This window comes from Mirounga angustirostris, unplaced genomic scaffold, assembly GCF_029215605.1.
Source record: "Mirounga angustirostris isolate CCGP_5_RB_7025 unplaced genomic scaffold, mMirAng1.0.hap1 SCAF_1, whole genome shotgun sequence".
Lineage (NCBI taxonomy): Eukaryota > Metazoa > Chordata > Mammalia > Carnivora > Phocidae > Mirounga > Mirounga angustirostris.
The window spans coordinates 82,350,757-82,368,268 of NW_026991709.1; the positions used below are offsets into that span (position 1 = coordinate 82,350,757).

At 42.3% G+C, this 17,512-nt stretch overlaps 1 protein-coding gene across 2 annotated transcripts in view; it reads left to right on the plus strand.

Annotated features, from left to right (window-relative positions):
• Positions 1-4,902: 4,902 nt before the first annotated feature.
• Positions 4,903-17,512, plus strand: part of MCCC1 (methylcrotonyl-CoA carboxylase subunit 1) — a 60,574-nt gene continuing 47,964 nt past the window's right edge. Inside the window, exons 1-4 of one of the 2 annotated variants that reach the window (XM_045903298.3) lie at positions 4,903-5,314; positions 8,985-9,031; positions 10,250-10,386; positions 13,563-13,658. In XM_045903298.3, the coding sequence (XP_045759254.2) occupies positions 5,052-5,314; positions 8,985-9,031; positions 10,250-10,386; positions 13,563-13,658 (543 nt within the window). In that variant the 5' untranslated portion in view covers positions 4,903-5,051. The remainder of the gene's footprint in view (positions 5,315-8,984; positions 9,032-10,249; positions 10,387-13,562; positions 13,659-17,512) is intronic. The other variant, XM_064584801.1, reaches the window with a different exon arrangement.

Sequence of the window (17,512 nt, forward strand, 5' to 3'; positions counted from 1 at the left end):
GAAAAGACCACATACCCTTAGCATTCTTTAGGAAAGGGATAATTCAGGTCACCCTAGAGGACATGTTGACTTTCCTGACTTGTTCTCTTATGAGTCAATAGGGTTAGCAAGGTCCTCAGTTTAGTCTTAATAGAGTATTGAATTGTATTAAAAGTTTTTGTAATAAAAAACTTTATTTTGGAGGTGAATTTATGTCATTAGTGTCTTATAATTCGATTTTTGTGCTATAAAAATTTTTGTTTACCAACGTAGTGGAGGTTGTTGCTTGAATCAATACATTAAATCATCTTTCTATAGTTCATTTTGTTCTATTCTCTACTGCCACTTTATTACTAGCTAGGAAGACCTATTTGAGAGAATCTGAATTTTTGAGAAGGAAACCACATAAAAGTTATAAATGAAATCTCCCAACTCTTAGACCAGACTAATTGACTAGATTACTGGTTTACTTAAGTGCTGCCAGTTTATCCATCCATTTATTCATTCATTCAACCAACATCAATTAAGGACTTACTAAATGCCTGATACTCTGGTAGGGGCTGAGATAAATAAGAAGAAGTCCTGTATTCACTGTATTAGTCCTGTACAGCTATATAACAAGTTAACTGAAAACTTAGCCGCTTAAAACAACACACATTTATGATCTCACGCAGTTTCTGAGGGTCAGAAATCCTGGAGCAATTTGCTGGGTGGTTCTGGTTCAGGGTCTCTTACTAGGAGGCAGTTAAGCTGTTGGCAAGAGCTGTAGTCATCTGAAAGTGCAACTGGAGCTGAAGGATCTGCTTCCAAGTTCACATCATGTGGCATATCTATAGGAATGCTCACAACATGACAGCTGACTTTCCCCAGGTGAGTGATTCGAGAGAGAGAGAGAGACTGGCCACCTATTCACAAAGGTTACATACCATCACTTGTGTTGAATTCTATTGGTCACACCAACCATCTCTGGTATAATGTGGGAATGAAGACCAGAAGAGGTGGAAATCAATGGGGGCCATCTTGGATGCTGGCTACTCCGGGTCCATTGTCAAGGTTGAATTACTGGTTTACTTTTTGGGGACAATTCAGGTAAATAAATTCCAGTATGTACACTAAAAAAAGTGGCTTAATAGGAAACTATACAAAAGGTAATGAGGACGGGGCCCTTTCCAGCCTGCTACCAACTCTGCCCCAAGTATAGCACCTCACCAGGAGAGCAGCCCCTCAACCTCTGGTGCTAACAGTCTATTGACCAGCTGCTGCTCAGGCAGACTTGCCTTTTCACCAAGGCTGGTTGTTGGCTTATTGCTCTACAGTGTTAACTGATAGCTTTGCCTCAGGATTTGTTAACTCTTTGTCATAATATAATCCAAAGAGATCTGGACCACACAGATATCCCACAGGACATCACACTGAACCATTACTTAGATGACATTATGCTAATTAGACAGGACAAGCACAAAGCAATTATTATGTTGGAAGCCTTGCCAAGACACGTGTATTCCAGGAAGTAGGAGGCAAACCTGATGAAGATTAGGGACGCAGGGGGTCAGAGGCATGCCAGATATCCCCTCCAAAATAAAATACAGATAGTTTGCATCTTGCATCCTTTCCACAAAGAAGAAGCCATAGAACCAGGTAGGCCTTTTTAGGGTCTAGAGGCAACATTCCACAGCTAGGAAAATTTCCTCTGGCCCATTTACCGGGGGACATAGAAAACTATCACTTTTGGGTGAGGACCGAGCGGGAGAGGGCAGTACAGCAACTCCAGGCTGTAATGCAATCAGCTCTGCTGCTTGAGCTGCACAATCAGGCAAACCTCATTGGAGGTATCAGTGGTGGGTAAAGGTACAGTATAGAATTTCTGGCAAACTCCAGTGGGAGAATGATAACACAGGCCCTGAGTATTCTGGAGGCCATGCCATTTGCGGCAGAGAAATAGATGCCCTTTAAGATACAGCTCGTGGGGGCGCCTGGGTGGCTCAGTCGGTTAAGCGACTGCCTTCGGCTCAGGTCATGATCCTGGAGTCCTGGGATCGAGTCCCGCATCGGGCTCCCTGCTCGGCAGGGAGTCTGCTTCTCCCTCTGACCCTCCCCCCTCTCATGCTCTCGCTCTATCTCATTCTCTCTCTCAAATAAATAAATAAAATCTTTAAAAAAAAAAAAAGAAACAGGTCCACAAAACTTAGAATATTTACTATCTTCCCTTTTACAGAAAATTTGCCAAGCCTCTGGGCAGTTAAATGTTTAAATTTATAAGAAACTACTGAACAGTTTTTCTAAAATGGTGTTTGTCTTTCTCTATCTGGCTAATTTTACTTAGCATAATGTCTTTCCAGGTTCATCCATGTTGTCGTAAATGGCAGGATTTCTTTCTCATAGATGAATATTATTTCATTGTGTACATTTATACTGCATCTTCTTGGTTCATGCAGTCGATGGACACCTAGGTGGTTTCCACATCTTGGCTATTGTGAATAATGCTGCAATGAGGGTGGAAGTGCAGGTATCTCTACAAGGTACTGATTTCCTTTCTTTCGGATATATACTGAAGTGGGATTGCTGGCTCATATGGTAGTTCTATTTTTAATTTTCTTTTTTTTTTTAAAGATTTTATTTATTTGACAGAGAGAAACACAGCGAGAGAGGGAACACAAGCAGGGGGAGTAGGAGAGGGAGAAGCAGGCTTCCTGCAGAGCAGGGAGCCCGATGCGGGGCTCGATCCCAGGACCCTGGGACCATGACCTGAGCCAAAGGCAGACGCTTAACGACTGAGCCACCCAGCCGCCCCTATTTTTAATTTTCTAAGCCTCCTCCTTACTGGTTTCCATAATGGCTATTTTACATTCCCACCAACAGTGTACAAGTGCTCCCTTCTGTCTACATGCCCACCAACATTTGTGATCTTTTGTCTTTCTGATGGTAGCCATCCCAACGGGTGTGAAGTGATATCTCATTGTGGTTTTGATTTGTATTTCCCTGATGATTAGTGATATTGAGCACCTTTTCACATAGCTGTTTGATATTTGTATGTCTTCTTTGAAAAAATGTCTATTCTGGTCCTTTGATCATTTTAGGTTGGGTTATTTGGTTTTTGCTATTTTTTATAATTAATGAACAGCATGCATCACTTCATTTTATTTTATTTTTTTTTTAATTTTCATTTATTTATTTGTCAGAGAGAAGGAGAGAGAGAGAGCACGAGCAGGGGGAGGAACAGGCGGAGGGAGAAGCAGGCTCCCTGCTGAACAAGGAGCCCGATGTGGGACTCGATCCCAGGACCCTGGGATCATGACCTGAGCCAATAGCAAACACTTAACTGACTGAGCCACCCAGGCGTCCCTATTTTTTGCTATTGAGTTGTATGAATTCTTTATGTATTTTACCTATCAACCCGTTGGTTTGTAACCCTCCTGGAAGCTTCCCACGTGCAATCTAAAATCAGCCCCCAATTTTCTCTTGCATTACAGTTCTTTTTTTCTTACTGATTTGTGGGAGTTACTTATATATTAAAGAAAGTAGCCCTTCATCTGTGATAAGAGTTATAAAATTATCCCCAGTTTACTGTTTGTTTTTTCCTATGTATGTTTTGCTGGGCAGAGTTAAAAAAACTGAATTTGATTAATTTTCTTTTATAGTTTAAGCACTGTGTTACACTTAGAAAAACCTTCCCTCTTTTAAGATCTCCCATGATGTTTTCTAGCCTCTTTTATGCTTCCATCTTTTATACTAATCTCTTATTCTTTTAGAACTTATTTTGATTTTAGGTATGAGAAGTAAGGATTCAACTTTATTCCCCAGAGAGCTAGCCACTTGTTCCAATACCACTTCTTGAATTATTGAGTCTTAAAATCTAGAATGTATGTTGAATTTTACCAATGACCTGTTAAGCATCTATGAACATAAGATTTTTTCTTTTAAACTATTAAGATATTAATTAATTATATGAACATTGAATCATTTCTTGTAACATCTTCCATTTCATCCAAGTTTTCAAATTTCTTTGCTTACAGTTGAGCAAAATTAGTCTCCTACAAATCTATAATTTGTTTTCTGTATCTGTGACTTTTCTCCACTTATTTTTTTATCATGACAAGGGTGCCTTTTTCTCCATTTACTTTTATTAAACTAGTTAACTACATTATTAAGTTCTTTTCTAAACCTCTGGATTTATTAGTTCTTTAGTATTAGTTTTCTTAACTCATTAATTTCTTCTTTTATTGTTACTAATTTCTTTATTCTGCTTTCCTTATGTTTATTTTTGCGTTTTTTAGCCCTTGAATTGGATGATTATTTTACTTCCATTATGAATTTGCTTATCAACCCTGCTCTAACTATGTCCAAATAAGCATCTGTATGTAGTGTTTTCAGTGTTTTTATTTTCTAGATATTTTGCAATTTCGGTTTTGACTTCCTCTATTTCCCAATAGTGCACTAAAACACTTATTTATTTTTATTTATTATTATTATTATGAGAGAGAGAGAGAGCACTCCCAAAGGACAGGAGCGGGTAGGGGGAAAGGAAGAGAGAATCTCAAGCAAACTTCGGGCTGAGCAAAGAGCCCCACCCTGGGCTGAGACTGAGATCATGACCTGAGCCAAAGTCAAGAATCGGAAGCTTAACCCACTGAGCCACTAGGTGCCCCTCAACTAAAACACTTTTCTAAAAAACTCGGGTAGTTTTAACTTTTTAAAATTTTATTTTAGTTATTTATTTCAGGTTTTTAAATTTTCTCCTTTCTTGAGAACACTAGAAAATCTGTGTTTTGCTCTTCATCCCATTTGACTTTTCCCCCAGGACTCCGCCTCCACCACTGTCTCCAGCCTTTAATGAGAAAGGTCGGGAGGCGCGTTCTCCTTAAAGCGCGAAGAGAACGAAGGAACCCAGCGGGCCAGTAGAGGGCACAGCAACCCAGGACCCACAGGTGCTAAGGAAGGTGAGGGCGGACCCTGCGTTCCGCAGGCGCCACACCCAGGGGGCCCGAAGAAGCAGGGACCACACGCCCGCGCGTTCGTGGCCGATTGGCCAATCGTCGCCCCCGACGCCCCGCTCTGTCCTTTGATTGGTTTTGATGGAGACGCCCCCCCCCCCCCCGCCACACACGCCAGAGAGGCCTAGAGCGAGACTCAGACCTGGACGGTGGCCCGTGGAGGACAACAGGCTTGCGGAGCGGAGGCAAGGTTTTGCGGCGAGGGGGAAGCCGCTGGTGTACCAAGGAGTCGGAGAGGGACCGTGTTGTGGGGACATGGCCGCAGCCTCTGCGGTGTCGGTGCTGCTAGTGGCGGCGGAGAGGAACCGGCGGCTGCGAGTCCCGAGCCTGCTGCTGCCGCCTAGGTATCGTGAGGTGGAGGGGCGATGGATCTGTGTCTGGGACGGGGGCGGGCAGGGCTGGTGGTAATGGGCTCCTGCACGCCGCGAGAGGGGCGCAGGGACCGCGGGTGGAGGGGGTGGGGCGGGACCAAGGGAGGACGGAAGGAAAATCGCGGCCCCTTTCGGGGTGTTCTGCTTTCAGACTTGGCGTCAGGAGGGAGACATCTTCACACCCGGCCCTTCCTTTTCCTCCCCTTTTCCCACACCCCCCCCGCAGCCGCCTGCCTCTGTTTCTCCATTTTGGAGGCGTGGGGGAGGGGTGGAGCTGGGTCGGCCGCATCCACGCCGCCCTCACTGTCGCGGCGAGAGCGACGCCGGCGCAGCCGCTGCCGTTAACCTGGGGCTTTCACTGCGTTCCCTGCGTGGGCGTGTTGATAAACCCCGGCTCTGGTGAAGCCCGGACAGGTCAGCGACTTGCCCAAGCTTACACACGTATTAAGAAATGGAGCCAGGACGCCCTCAAGCGCCTTTTGGTGCGGCTAGCCCCGGGCAAGTGTCCAGGTCAGAGTTCTTTCTCATTGTTGGAATGGATCAGGTTAAGAAAAGCAAATTTATCTTCCAGAGGGCCGAGAGGCTGTTTCGTCAAAAGTTCTTGGAGGCAAGTTAACTAACCTGACTCCAGATCAGTTCCAAATTGTGACTGTAAGCTTCAGTGACAATCACTTTGGCACCCTCAGGTTTCCAGGTAGCAGGCTTCCCTATCTTGCTTTGCTTCTTCACCTTTCTCCTCCTCACCTCCTTCTCCGTTCTGGAAAGACGGCATAGCTTAGGGCTGAAGGGCGCTCAGACTGCAGTCAGAAGCCAGGGATCTCAGCTTTGCTACTCACTAGCTGTGTGAGCGACTTTGGGCAAGTTAATGTCTCCGTGCTTCAGTTTACTTACCTAGGAGGAGGTGATGATATTATTCCTAGAGGAGATAATATTAGTACCTAGGATTGTGTGAGTTAAATGAATTAATGCATGGAAAGAGGCTCAAACAACCTTGTGCATATGAATCAATCCATAAATGCAGCCTTTGCAGACTTCCATTTGGGTCAGGTTTTTTGCTTGCTTTTGTTTTCCACAAGTTACTGTAGAGGTATTTAGATTTCAGTTACTTAATTTTAGGACTAGCCCCAGAGTATAAAATAAGACAGTTGGTAAAAGCAGTGTTAGTGCTCCTCTCTTTCTCCTCATTTTTCTTTTCTTAGGTTTCCAGGGCTCTTCTGGAGATTACACAGACCCATTTTCTCTCTCTTCCCTCTCCCTCTCAAATCTTCCCTACTGTGTATAGAACTGTTCTCAAGTACCTGTGATCCTGGAAAATGTTAGCGTTGTTAATGGCATAAGGAATTACAAATCTTGCCATGATAGCGGGTGGTTACATGTCTTGTAATGATTCTCTAGTAACTCAGAGAAAAGAAATCTGGTGGTGGGATTTTAGAAATGAGAATCAACTGATACAGAGGTTATCTTGAATTAGGGTGGAATTATCTCATGGAAGGAACTTCTTAATTTTGTTTTTTAAGCCATTGTTTTAAGTTGTGGCTTAGATAATGGTGAAAAATGGAATATCCCAATCAAAACATGGTTGGGATAGAGGATTATGTTAAGTGGTGTGTATGTATGTGATTGTCTGTCTTGACTAGAATGGCAGAAGAAAACTTCAGTTCAGCGGTGGCCTTGAAACTTAATCAGAGTTTTAAGCTGGATTTACCAAGAAGCAGCCATTTTATAGATCCATCTGTGCAGGACAGACCTTGAATCTTATAAAAAAAAGAAACACCAAAAACCTATCTGAAGAATAGGAGGATGCTATGAACTAGAAGATACCTTTTAAAGATAAGGGAAAACGACGTTTCTCCTTAAAGATCAAGAGAGTGAGGTCAGTGGAATTGGAAAGATGTGGGAAAGCAATAACCTCCTGAGGAAGCTGTCTTGTGGAACTCAAGTGCCATAGCTGTGGGTCTTCCCCCCCCAGCCCTTAATGGATGTCAGGGTCTGATTGAGCGTGCATCAGAGGCCAGTGACTGCCGGCCCCACTGTATAATCTCACCTCCTGCACTTCCGCCCCAGGAAAATGCTAGTCCTGTTCAGTTACCTAGTTATATACACAGCATATACATGCTACACATACATAGTTGCATAGAATCTAATGGACATTATGCTTTTTATCACCTGCTTTGTAAATGATCTAAAATGGTTAGTTCTTTATAACCATAGTTTTGCCAAATCTTCCAGGTATGGATGGAAAAGACGAAGATGGAATTCCTTCTGCAATTTGTTGTTTTCCCAGTGTGTTCTTTTTAGCTGACACCTGATAGGCATTATACTTTTTGTTCCCAGAGTGAATGTGGCCTGCTTTCTGTCAGCTCTTGGTTACAGTTTTGTAACTTACTGTATCAATAGGTATCATGGAACTTAAAAATTGTCTTAGACCTTAATGAACTTCTACCTAGTTAAGACACCTCAAACAAGTCGTTTAGCCGCCCTGGTTCTCCATTTCTTATTAATACAAGGACTCAGCTTAAATTATATACTTTGACAACTGAAAAGTATCTTCAGGAGCACCTGTTGGAGTCTCCTGTCTTCTGTGAGGACACTGAAGTCTGAGTTGTAAAGTGAAAATTGGGTCTTGAAAGAGGGAAAAAATCTTAGATGTTACCATAGTTACCATACCCTCCAAGGCTCAACCCCTCCTACAAAATCTTAGTATTCATGTTTTTGCATTAGGGGGCCATAATGAAAAAAGCCTGGAGAAACACTGATGTAAAGAGTCTTGCCTGGGGTCACCAACAGCTGGTCGGTGGGGGCTTTTCTGGCCCCATAGCCAGCATTCTTTCTGCTGCCCTTGATCAACTCCTTCTCTTTACTTCTCTGGGCTTAACTGTTCAAACCTGTCTTATCAGTTTTCAGGGGTTGAATTAGATCGGTATTTTTCAAGCCATAGTTTGACAGCGTATTTTATTTAGTAAACTGGAATAGAACAGAGAGTATCAAAAGGCAGGGAAAATCTTTTGTCACGAAACTTCTGTTTTGTGTGTGGAAGAACTTGTGAAGTCAAATATAGTTTTTACTTTGGGTTCTAGTCAAAAGAGTTTGAAAAAGCTGAACTGGATGTTCTTGAAGTACCTTGACTTTCTTCTTTTTTTTTTTTTTTTAAAGATTTTATTTATTTATTTGAGAGAGAGAAAGGGAGAGAGAGAGCACAAGAGAGGGGAACAGGAGAGGGAGAAGCAGACTCCCCGCCGAGCAGGGAGCCCGATGCGGGACTCGATCCTGGGACTCCAGGATCATGACCTGAGCCGAAGACAGTTGCTCAACCAACTGAGCCACCCAGGCGCCCACCTTGACTTTCTTCTAATTGTTGGTGACTCTGTGGCCATAAGCCAGCCTCTGGAACGAGCAGGTTAGGTGATCCATCTCCATCTCAAGGACACGCCGTGCCAGGGAAAAGAGCCAGCACTGTAACTTCCGGTTTCTAGAAGAATTTTCTTCCCACAAAGAAAGTCTTAAGTCACTTTGTAGGCTTCAGGCTTAACGAAGGTCATATCTGGATTTGGTTTCAAGTCTTAAAAATTTTTGATTCTTTTGAAACAACAACTGATCTTGTGTATCCTGTTTAATTATAATTCCATTTGGATTCATTTGATAGGAGATGGACTTGGAAGCAGAGAACCATGAAGTATGCAACAACAACAGGTACAGTCTCTGCTCTACTTGGCTTTGCTTCAGATTGTGAAATGTTAAATTCCTTAATTTGTGTGTGTAGAATTAGTTCTCATATATTTTTGAAGTTTGGGATTTTCATGATCATTTTCTTAGTAAGTATTGAGTCATGGTTTCTACCTCTTTTTATGTCAGATCTCTCTTGTTGTTGGGTCTAAAACATATACAGAAATAATTGAGAACATTTAAATATATGTTGTTATTTCTGCCTCTTTGATCATCCGTAGTGCAGTGAACTGCAAAGGTATAACTGTGATGGTCTAAATCAGTGCTTTACAACAGTTCTGTTAAGTAGCAGAATGTGTTGTCAAATAAAATGTTACATGGAATTCCCAACTCCGAAACATATCTAAGTGTAACTTGTGGTTGATTGGATGCAACTTCCTCCCCACAAGACACACATGCATACGTCATCCCAGCAGCTCTTGTGACAACTCAGGCTCTCTCAATCCCCATAGAAAGACCTTGTTTTAAGTTACATAACCGTACTTTTTGAGAAAAATAATTATTGTAAACTGCCAGGGAACATTCATTTTATGTGTGATGATGGAAGTGCATTTTACATAGTGACACAATCAAATGTCCTCATGGCCCCAGCGCCAGTATACCGGCCTGGTCCTCACTTACATTGCGAGAGAGCCTCGCATGTCTGTGTATGTGTACGGGCTAGAGGCGGTGGGCAGAGTGACTGAGACTTCAGATTCGGGAGTGAAGCTGACCTGGGTTCCAATCCTGGCTCCACCATTTCTTTTAGCTATATTATTTCAGGAAAGTTGTATCTCTGAGTTGTAATTTCTTTATCTTTAAGATTGATACGATAATAATAGTATCTACTTCGTGGGATTATTGTGAAGATTTAAGTCCAGAGTGAGTTTTTAGCACAGGTCCTGAAGCATAAGTACTTAATGAAAGATTAATTACTGATGGGGGCTTGGGGCTATTGTAATTTGACCTTTGGCATTATCAAAGCATCTTTTCATTTTGAGTTGATGTTAATGAGGGCATCTTGAATTTCAATGAAGAGAAAAAAAGGCACTAATATTAGTTAAAATGGTTATTTGAGGCCTGCTGTGTTGATTTTACCAAAACAAATGTTTATCGGCTGGTTCATATCATGAGATGGTTATTTCGCTTCCTCATTCTTTGCTCTCTGGTAACATTTGTGTGTGATTTTCATGGTGTTTTAAACAGGACGAAACATTGCCAAACTCCTCATTGCAAACAGAGGAGAAATTGCCTGCAGGGTGATACGAACAGCCAAAAAAATGGGTATACAGTCCGTGGCTGTGTATAGTGAGGCCGACAGGACCTCCATGCATGTCAACATGGTATGTTGTTAAAAACTGAAAGTCAAATTTTGTAGGCGATTGGCTTTTTTTATTGTGTTGGTATTTTACTTCTTTATGTTGACAGTTTATGTTTGTTGTGTTAACAGGGCACAAGTGGGTAAGTTCTCTCATCCCTGTTGGGAACGGTTTCCAAACATAACACCAGTTGAACGAAACCGTTTGTTTGGGTTGTGTAGTTGACTTACGGGCAAAGTCCTGTCTCATCAGGGGTTGGTTAAGACAGTTCACAGAATGTGGCCACAGATCATACTTTGAGTGGCACATACCCGGATCCCCCATGTACAAGAAGGATCCAGGTTCCAGTTTTAGCAACTACCACTTACTCACCAAGGGATCTTCGACAAGTCACTTAATGTTTCTGAGCCATGGCTTAACTATAAGATTATAACTAAAAGGATCCTACTCCCCTGAGTGTTACCACTTGTTACTAGCTGTTTTTCACCAGCCAGAACCAACCATGGATGAATTCAACTCTTGGTCTTCCTTACGCCTGTGGCAAGACCGAGCAGTGACAGAAATTCGTGGCAACTGGCCGCCGCTGGGCTTTCAGCATTGCATGGCAGGCCCATGGGCTCCCTGACCACTTTTCTTTCTCATTCTGTGTAGTGACCAACTCAAGCCTGCTTTGCTCCATTCCAGCCTCTGACTCTCCCTCTAACCACCTATTCTCAGCTGATGATCTTGATTCACAGAGGAAGAAGAAGTGCACTTCTTCTGTTCGCTGCCTCAGCATCTGTCCTCGTCCCGTCCAAGGCTAGTTGTCTTCCTGTGCTCTGGAGTCCTCCTCTTACCTTTTCAAACATCTTCCAGCTGCTTCTTGTCTCGCTGTGTACTCTCTAGATCATTTCATCTCCTAGGGCTTTGCCGACCCTTCCAAATTTCTATTTCTATTTCTAGGCCATACTCTTTTGAATGTGCTACAAGTACATCCAACTGCCCGCGTGACATCTCCACATGGATGTGTCACAGCTACCAAACTAATGTGCCTGAAATTGAACTCATGACTTTGTTCTGTAGTGAAGCTGCGTTTCCTGCAGACTTCCCTAACCCAGCAGATGGCAACAGTGTGGCCCATAAAAGCCATAATGCCAGAGGTCTGGGCGTCTTGGAACATCTTCTGTCTTCCCACCACACCACTCTACATGACTTCCCCTTCCCCATTTGAGCAGTTACCTGGTGCGGTTTATTCTGTTTCCCGAACACTTCTTTCCTCTTCTTTCTGCCCTCCCCCCTTGGTACCTCAAGTCATAGCCACCATCACCTTTGCCGGTCCGGTGCCGCAGCCTCCTAAGTGGTCTCCCTACTTGCATCTTGACCATTTCCATGGTATGTTCTACATTGCAGCCAGGCCAGTAGCCTAAAAGCAGATTTTCTCATGGTGTTCCTCTGCTTTAAATGCCTTAAACCTTTTGATCATCTACTGGATTAGCAAGAATTTAAGAGATGGGTAGTATTGTTGGTTATAACGTGGTTAAAAATTAGTATGTTGATGAAACGTATGTTGGTGATACCATTTCAAGGGATGATTAACCAGGAGCTATTAAAATGTCATATCCTTCACCCAGCCCTGCAAACGTTCCTCTAGATCTCAGTCCAGATACAGTGCTCACTCAGTGCTCACATGTATATGCAAATAAGGCATTTATGGGAATGCTGCCAGCATCCAGCTTTTTGCCATTATGACCTAAATGTCTGTTCAGAGCTACATGATTAAATGAACTGTGGGACCTCCATCCTGTGGAACGTTATGCGATTGTTATAAAAAAATGAGGTAGACACATATGCACCAGCAAGGAGGGAGAGCTCCCAAGACATACTGTTAGTGAAAAAAGCAATTACAGAAGTTTGATCCTGTTCGTATAAAAACAAAAACTAAAACTGTATGTGTTTATGTAAATATATACAAATAAATAGGAATATGGATATGGAAGAATATGTCCCAAATTGATCATAGTAGTTCTATCTGGAAGAGGTCTGAAGTGAGGGAGAGGGGCGGTGCCAGAAGGCTCCTTTGCCTTGGTATCATTGTTCACGTTCTTTAGAATAAGAATGGATTTGTGTTTTTGTGGAATTGAAAGTTTAAAAACAAAAAAACAATACCCAGAAAACTTCATTATGTGTTCCCTTGGGAGAAAATCCAAAGCTTTTGGAGGCCCAGGAGGCCCCCTGAAACCTGTGCTCCCTGGTCTGTCCAGCCACATCTCTGGCCCCTGGCCCCTGGCTCACTGGGCTCCAGCCACACAAGCCTCTGTCAGTCCCTCCAATGGACCAAGTTTCTTCCCAGCTCCCACTTTCTTTGTGTGGGAGGCTGGCCCCCTTCTCCATTCCTGTTCCCATCTCCACATCCTCCACCCATTTGCCTGGCCAAGTCCTCGTCCTCCCGGAGGAGCCCCTGACCTTCCCTCCCAGCGTTTCCCTGAGCACCCTCAGGCCTGATCATCGGTCTTCCTCTTCACCTGCGTCGTGTCCTTTGTTTTTCCTTCATGGCCTTTATTGCAGTTGTCACTACATGTGTGGATATATGTTTGATGTCTGTCTCTCCCTCCAGGCAGGGACATGTGTTCAGTGTTGTGCAGGCAGCTCCTACCTTGAAGCGTGCATGGCACATAGTAGGCATTCAATGAGTCTTCGAATGAATGAGTGAAGTTTTCTCTTTGGTCTGCTTCGAGGGCTGCTGTGATTATGTGGACATTTGAAAGGACAGTGTAAAAAGTAGTTCACAAAAGTAAAGAAAGAGCGTTATCGTCATACTTGAATAATTATATACACTTTAGTAAACTTCATAATTTTATTTCTTGCTGCATACAACTGTCATATTTTATCTTGTCAAATTATACACTTTTGGCATTAGATACATTTAAGGTTATCATTGTTACTAATGATGATACTGTTGCTTTCTCTCCTAAAGACATTTCACTTTAGTGTTTGGTTTATACATAAAAATCAAGTTTGGGCATCCTCTTCATGCAAAAGATTCCAAACTGGCTTATTTTTATAGCAGACCTGAGCTGGTCCTTCTGTTTCTTAATTCTTGCATTGTTCTTGGGGAGCCAGTCTTTTTATTTACAATAATCAAATGACCCGGAAGCCATTCTGTTGTGTATTAGTGTGTTCTAGCTGTGAGATCTTTTAAGCATGTAATATTCCTTAAACAGGCAGATGAAGCATATTCCATCGGCCCCGCTCCCTCGCAGCAGAGCTACCTTTCTATGGAGAAAATCATTCAAGTGGCCAAGATCTCCGCTGCCCAGGTAAGAGTCGTGAAGAGATTTGCAATGTAAAAGGAATAAGTTTTGTACAATTCACACAAAATTACTTACCATTTTCAGAACTCATTCTTCGTTTTTAGCCATTCCCAAGATTTTTACATTTGATTATGGGGTTGTTGTATACTAGACATGTCCCTTATTCCTCAGTCACTCCACCTTCTCACTGAATCCTGTGCACTTCAGATCTTTTGGAAAACAGGTGGGGAAGGGTTTATATTACAAATTAAAATTAAGAGGGAATTCTGTCCTTCTACCATTAAAACCAGAGCCTAGGAACATCAGATCCTTCGTGGGAAATAGATGGTGCTATAAATTTCAAGAAAAAATATAATCAAGAAAGAAATCTGTTGCCCTCTGACTCCCAGTCCCATTCTAGGCCCCACTCCCAAGTTTTCCAGTCTCCCAGGTTCAAAACTCCAATATTATTACATCAAAATAAAATAGGAACCAACTGTGCAGAGTCTTTGTTTGAAATTTCTTCGGAAGTAGTTCTTTTTTTTGAAGATTTTATTTATTTATTTGTCAGATTGAGACAGAGAGAGCGCGTATAAGCAGGGGGAGTGGCAGGCAGAGGGAGATGCAGGTTCCCCACTGAGCAAGGAACCCGATGTGGGACTTGATTTCAGAACCCTGGGATCATGACCTGAGCCCAAGGCAGATGCTTAACCGACTGAGCCACCCAGGCGTCCCAGAAGTAGTTCTTTTTTTATCACACAACCAGACTTTATGATTTCTCATCTAGATTTCTGATTCTCAGCTGGTTTCCCTCCTTCTAAGTCCATTACCTATCCAGTGAATTCTCCATACTCTTTAGACAAGTGGTTTTTTTTTTTTAATTATGTTATGTTAGTTGCCATATATTACATCATTAGTTTTTGATGTAGTGTTCTATGATTCATTGTTTGCGTATTAACACCCAGTGCTCCATTCAATACGTGTAGACAAGTGTTTGTTAAACACTAGTTTCATTATTATTCCCTGCTCTTTTTTTTTTAATAACCTCACCCTTTCTCATCCTAGCCCCTAGTGAGTAATCTTCCTAGGTTGCTGTGGTTACAGGTTAGAGTTCAAACTTGTTAGCCTAGCATTTAAGAGTGTCCAATATTTGTCAAAACTTTTTTCTCATTGCCAGTTCTTTTATTAGCGCTACCATGAACTTTTCTCAGTCTCCTTTATACAAATGCTTATTTCTTCTGAGCATTTGCATGTATTATTCACCTGCCTGAAGTACTCTGTTCCCCCTTCTCTGATCCTTCCTGGCTTTATTCTCAGCAAGCATTCCTTGGTCTCCTGCTTTGTGCCAGCTTCTAAGCATGGATGCAGCAGTGAATAAGACACATAGTTCCTACCCTGCGAAGCTACACTCTAGTAGGTGGGGCAGACAATAAATACTTAAACAGGTAAAGAAATAATACAATTAAGAATGTTAAAAGTGGTGGAGAAAAGTAAAGCAGGATAAGGGGATAAAGACAGGTTAGGAGATACTTTAAAATCGGGTGGTCAGTAGAGGCCTTACCAAAGAGGTGACAGTTGAACAGAGACCTTGACTGACGAGGAGCCAGCCATATGAAGAATCTGAAGAGTGACATTCAGGCAAATGCAATTGCCAAGACTCTGAGATTAAAACAAGCTTGGCGTTCAAGGGAGAGTAATATTCAGTGTAGATGGAGTAAAGGCAGTGAGGGGCTGTCATTCAGGATCCAGTCAGGAACACTGAAATTCCATTACATATTTCTTTATTTTGTTTTTAGGAGAGAGTATTATTACCTTCATTTTACAGATCATAAAATCTAATGCACAGAAGGTTACATGATAACCCAAATTATCTAGTCTCCCTAATCAGAGGATGGCCCATGGCATTGTTTGGGAGCTCAGTAGAAATGCAGACTTTTAAGCCTTACCCCAAACCACTGTAATTTACATTTAATGCATAATTTGCGTTTTTTAAAAAATCCCCAGGTTACCTTGAACGTAAAACTTATTGAAAGAGAGGATTAAATAAAAGTCTCCTGACTTCCAGCCCTATGTTAGATCAGGCTGAGCAGTAGAACTTTGTTGCCCTGCATTTTGGTAAAAGGGAAGGTATTATTTAATCAGAAATTTCAATTAATTAAAAATAGTTTCTTGTAGGGGCACCTGGGTGGCTCAGTCAGTTAAGCATCTGCCTTCGGCTCAGGTCATGATCCCACGGTTCTGGGATCAAGCCCCATGTCTGGCTCCCTGCTCAGCAGGGAGTCTCATTCTCCCTCTGCCCCTACCCCTGCTCCTCATGTTCCCTGTCTCTTTCTCAAATAAATAAATAAAATCTTAAAAAAAAAAAAAAGTTTCTTGTAAGCAAGCCAGCTTTCTTATTTTATCATTGTTTTGTACTCTAATCAGTTATTTCCTTAGAGGTGAAAATCAACCCCCCCCCCGTTTTTTTTTTTTTGAGAGAGAGAGAGCAGGGGAGGAGGGTGGATGGTGGGGAAGGGCAGGGGGAGAGGGAGAGAGAATCTTAAGTAGACTCTGCGCTGAGTGCAAGCCCTACCAGGGCTCAACCTCATGACCCTGAGATCACGACTTGAGCGGAAACCAAGAGTCAGACACTTAACCGACTGTGCCACCCAGGCACCCCTCAAATCTCCCTTTTTAGTGATAATTTGCTGAGACCATTTTTCAGTTTAAATAACAACCCTGTAGCAAATGAATGATATGCTAATTCTGGGGAATTTATTAACTCTGTGTCTATCTGGACTAGTATTCTATTAGATGCAATACTAACAAACAATGAAGAAAGAATAAATAATTTTCACAACTTTGCCTGGATATTCAAGATTTGAGATGGCTTGTAAACATTACAGGTAGTAATTAAAACAAAGAATAACATCAGAAAAATTAGTAATATGGGACTATTATTGGGTTAGGGGTTGGAATTAAGTCAGAAAACTTAAGCCAAAGAAACCCACTTCAGTTCTTCCTGGAATCCTGATTGAAAGGGAAATTTGGTGGGTTACGATTGACAAGGCTCTCTAATAAAAGGATACTTGTCAATTAGGGGAGTAAACCTTGCTTTAACTTTGAAGAAGAAACTTACTGATCTTTCTGATATGGGACTTTGAATAACCTTCGTCTAATGATTTTGAAAGAAGGTTGCCCAGAATATAGAGTTGTTAATGTAGCCATTTTGACATAGGCATTTTTATGCATGCTAGAGTAACATTTGCACGTGAGCTAAATTTCTCGTGATTTGCTGGTGACATGGCTAACTTGAGAGAATCTAGAAAATGTAATGGTTCTCTAGTTCTCTTCATTGTCATTTGTCTCAGATCTTCGCTGCATGGGAAAGATCAGGTAGTGAGTGCTGGCTGAAGATTAGAATCCCCTGAGGAGCCTTTTTTTTTTTTTTTTAAAGATTTTATTTATTTGAGAGAGAGAGAGAAACAGCATGAGAGGGGAGAGGGTCAGAGGGAGAAGCAGGCTCCCCGCTGAGCTGGGCCCGATGCCGAACTCGATCCCAGGACTCCAGGATCATGACCTGAGCCAAAGGCAGTCACTTAACCAACTGAGCCACCCAGGCGCCCCCTGAGGAGCCTTTTAAAGAGACTATTGCCATAGTGCTTTGGGGGCGGGCCCTAGAGTTAGTTACTGGAAGAGAGCTTATAGGGGTCTTGTGGAATACTAGTGATACTTTGTTTCTTGAGCTGAGTGTTGGTTACACAGGTGGATTCAGTTAATGAAAACTATGTTTATAAAAGCTATATACTTATGACATGCACTTTTCTGTATGTGTATTATTCTTTAGTGAAAGGTTTAAAAAACGATATCCCCTCAGTTGGCAGGATTAGTTCCCAAGCATT